Genomic DNA, 4,182 nt, shown 5'->3' on the forward strand with positions numbered 1-4,182 from the left:
TAAAACACAAATAAAGAAAAATCTTTGCTTGTCATAATATTGTCATCAACTCAAAGCCCATGTGGTATTAGTAGAACACTAAAAAATCCTAATAATTAGATATATGCACTATTATTTCCCCGGTAACAATATATGTCATACTTAATAATTAGATAAAGCTGGCAAATTACAAAAATGTACTATGCACAAGATGATGGTGGTTGATGATGACGACGAATTCCCACAAAATTCCAACAGTTTTCATAATATATGTCACAGTCGAATTGAAGCTCATGCAGAATATTGTCTCCGTATTTAAACATCTTCTTTGAAAGCTTGTCAGCCTAACAGAATATATACATCTTTTTTTGTGTGTCAATGTTTCCACCAAAAAAAATTTGACCAACTAAATCTCAAAGTTAAACCTATGTTTCCTTTTGTGCTAGTTAGCAGCCAAAAAAACAAAACAATTGTTTCTTTCTTCCCATGGAATAGAAAAAACAATCACCTATAGTAACTAACTATGATTGTGATAATGGAGATCGAGCAAAGGCTGTAACATGTTTAGATTCAGAGAGCCAACAAGTTTGAATATCATCTGCAATTTTCTTGGCATCCATTGATGCTCCAAGTAATCCACGTTTTGTGAATCCCACTGCATAGAGCCCACTTTCCCCTTTCCAACCATTAGGAAATGGTCTTTTTGGAAGCCCATCTTCCTCTGAAAACATTGTCCTTTCCTGCAAAAGGACAATACAGTTAAATCTCCTTTTGTTAGAACAACAACGATAACAACCCAGTATAATCCCATTAGTGGGGTCTGGGGAGGGTAGTGTGTACGCAAACCTTACCCCTACTATGAGGTAAAGAGGTTGTTTCCGATAGACCCTCGGCTCCCCCCCCAAGAACCCCCCACCTTGCTCTTGGGGTGACTAGAGCACATCCGTAAACATCAAGAAACTAATAAAAAAAGGGGCAGCCCAGTGTACGAAGGGTCAGGGAAAATGCCGTACCCCAAGAGTTATATAATGTAGACAACCTACACCAATGCAAGCACTAGTGACTGTTTTCACGTACGTATTAAACCAGTAATCTATAGGTCCCACGAAGATATGTCAAAGAAACTAATAAAGGGCAACAAAAGTGAGTACCTTTAGCCAAGAGGGCACATTGCTTTTGTAACCAGTGGCTAAGATTATTGCATCAAAATTTTCTGCTTTCCCATTCACAAATTCCACCGTGTGATGATTTAATCTCCTAATTCCCGGACATACCTGCACAATACGAAAAATATTATTACTCCTTATTTTTTTCATTTTAGATATGTATAGATCACCAATATTGGTGCAAAATAGTGTCAGAATAACAACAACAACAACAATAAACCTAGTTAAATCCCACAAGTAAGATCTGGGAAGGATAGTGTGTGCACAAACCTCACCCCTATCTTGTGAAGATAGAGTGATTATTTTCAGTAGAAAAATAGTGTCAGAAATGCATTATATACGCATTTTCTTGAATAGTGAATATAGGGACAGAAGTAGGGAAATTTTGTTAAAAATATTTAACGAATATTTGCAGTGATTGAGAATGAAGAAAGAACATTGGATCAACTCCCGTTATGCGCGGAGTCCGAGAAGGCAATAGAAAAAGTAATAAACGAAATGATAGACATATGACAAGAAAGGTGCAAATTGCATAGACAAGTATGTTACCTTAATGTCTCCATTTTTAATCTTAGCGAGTGTGCCAACGTCGAGCACCGGTGTTTTTCCGGACAAGTTTTTGAGCTCGAGCGGCCCCGTCTGCGGCCGGTCAAGGCCGAGCTGCGACGTATCGCCGAGCATCAACCTGGAAACCATTAGCAGAAATCCATCGACAAGCCTCATGGGCAACCACTTTAATAACCACATGGACATCCCAAAAGTTGATTTTCCCAGCATCTCTTGTGGTAGGACGTGCACCTAAAAAATGTCAAGAAAAAATGCATTTTATTACCATTAACGTAATTAATTTAGAAAAAGGTTTTCTTTACAGTGAAAATTACACTGGACTTAAAGTTATATTTTATAATGAAACTAATTAAAATCCCACCAATCTTGCGCATGCTTGGGAGTTCCCAGAAAGTGAAAAATACTCCTAGCTGGATTGAGCTATTTTTTTTTGTTTAATTCCTCTAACTTTACTAGTCATTACTTCCTCCGGCCCACTATAAGTATTTTCTGGCTGTTTTTACACATATTAATGAATCCATTTTTTAGTATTAATTAACAATAAAATTGACCATATTAATCTTAATTTGTTCTTTGAAAATACAATAAATACTCCTAGCGGGCTCTTTACTCCAAGGTCAATTTTGAAAAAAAGAAGTTAATTCTTTTCGATATTTGAAAAAATTAAATATTATCGACCAAAAAAAACTAAAAAATCACTTAAAGTGGGACGGAGGGAGTAGTCAATGCTGTTGGAACTTGAACTCACTTCTAACTGTTAGACATTTTTAAAAATAACTTCTTTTTTTTTCATTTAAAGTACAGTAAATGTTTAGAAATACTAAACTAGGGTTTCATAGTTCTCCGCAGAAATGCGAACCAGCTTCTACGTAACCAAGATTTTATAACTTCATTTGAAATATTTGCAAAAAATGAGAAAAGTCCCATAGTTAATTAGGTTTTACTTTTCCTCCCATGAAATTGACAGAAAGTTAGGATCAGTGGAAAACCTTTTCCCCTAATTTTAAATCAACATTCAAAGGTTGTAGATACAACGAAAAAGACATTAACAAATTGTTTATATTATAGTACTACATAAATAATTTGCTTTAATGTCCCAATAAGATTAAAACAAAATTAAACTTGTTTTTATTTTTAACTTTTTCTTTGAAAGCAAAGTGAGTAGCAAAAATATACTTACAGCATGTCTAACCACAATAGAAGGAGTCGCATTATGATTACATAGATCCAAACACACTTCCATTCCTGAATTTCCACACCCAACTACCAACACTTTTTTCCCTCGAAATATTTCACCACTTTTATACAAACACGTATGCATTATACTTCCACCGAACCCGTCCATCCCTTCAATACCCGGCACTACCGCCTCCGCATTTTCTCCCGTCGCCGCCACCAGCCACCGGCATACATACTCCGTTGCCGCCGTCTTCACCCGCCAAAACCCGAGATTCCGATCATACTCAGCACTAATCACCGTTTGATTAAAAACGGGGTTAATATCAAACGTCTTGGCATAATTCTCCAAGTAGTTAGTAAATTGTTGCTTTGTGGGGTACGTTGGAAAATCATTAGGAAATGACATAAGGGGAAGTTCACAAAATTGCTTTGGCAAATGAAGGCGGAGACGATCATAAGTTTTGAGTTGCCACAATGATGCTATACAGTTAGATCTTTCTAGAACAACACTCGGAACTCCTTTTGATTTCAAACAAGCTGCTACTGCTAGACCTGATGGTCCTCCTCCCACTATCACCGGCCCCGGAACATATACACATCTCTCTATTTTTTTCTTGTGAAAATAACAATGATCATGAGATCTTTTACCTTCTATTTCTCTCAAGTAGTCCATGAATATTATTATATCGTCTACGTGTAATATTTCGAGCTAAAAGCAATAAGTTCAGTTGAACCTCAGATCCTGTCCTAAGCACTTTGTAGTAAAATTTCCTCCTGTACTTGATGTTTTTACTTCTTGTTGACTGATGAGAGAAGATATAATGAAAAGTAAAATAGAGAAAGAGAGAGAGTTTAGGGGATAATTAGTTATTCAAATATTATCCAAAAGAAAGGAGACTTATATATAAGAAACCCTGAAGAAGTGTAGTGAATCAAGTGTGATTCTTATCCACTTAATGAAAGTGTATGTAGAAATACATATATATTCCTTTTGTCCCTAAGAGGCACGAGAAGAAAAGAGGAGAGGGAGTAATGAATTGAATTGAATAGAATTGAATTGAATAAATGACTGAATTGAATTCAAGACAATTCAACTACTAATATACCACACACTAGAAGAAGGTTTGAGTAGTATAGCAATTAATGGAAGTGGGACACAAAGATATATATATAGTGTTTTTGTGTGTATAGTACGTACATCAATACTTTCGCACATTAATAATTTTTTTGGCTATTTTCACATTTAATAAGAAATTCACATTTTAATTAATAATAAAATAGATCATATTAA

At 35.5% G+C, this 4,182-nt stretch overlaps 1 protein-coding gene across 1 annotated transcript; it reads right to left on the bottom strand.

Annotated features, from left to right (window-relative positions):
• Positions 1-263: 263 nt before the first annotated feature.
• On the bottom strand, positions 264-3,962 carry LOC104232277 (indole-3-pyruvate monooxygenase YUCCA6-like). Its single transcript, XM_009785452.2, has 4 exons — positions 2,893-3,962; positions 1,695-1,943; positions 1,131-1,253; positions 264-719 (listed from the first exon to the last, which is right to left on the bottom strand). Exons 1-4 carry the CDS (start codon positions 3,562-3,564, stop codon positions 501-503), a joined length of 1,263 nt encoding a protein of 420 aa, XP_009783754.1. The 5' UTR covers positions 3,565-3,962; the 3' UTR covers positions 264-500.
• Between the last annotated feature and the right edge of the window lie 220 nt (positions 3,963-4,182).

The sequence above is a fragment of the Nicotiana sylvestris genome, chromosome 9 (assembly GCF_000393655.2).
Source record: "Nicotiana sylvestris chromosome 9, ASM39365v2, whole genome shotgun sequence".
In the NCBI taxonomy this organism is placed as follows: domain Eukaryota; kingdom Viridiplantae; phylum Streptophyta; class Magnoliopsida; order Solanales; family Solanaceae; genus Nicotiana; species Nicotiana sylvestris.

Excerpts from the sequence above, each read along its gene's own strand:
- LOC104232277 (XM_009785452.2), bottom strand. The coding sequence starts at position 3,564 with ATGGACTACTTGAGAGAAATAGAAGGTAAAAGATCTCATGATCATTGT. Across the intron at positions 1,944-2,892 it reads CTATTGTGGTTAGACATGCT|GTGCACGTCCTACCACAAGA; the intron begins GTAAGTATATTT and ends GACATTTTTTAG. Across the intron at positions 720-1,130 it reads ATGTGCCCTCTTGGCTAAAG|GAAAGGACAATGTTTTCAGA; the intron begins GTACTCACTTTT and ends GTCCTTTTGCAG.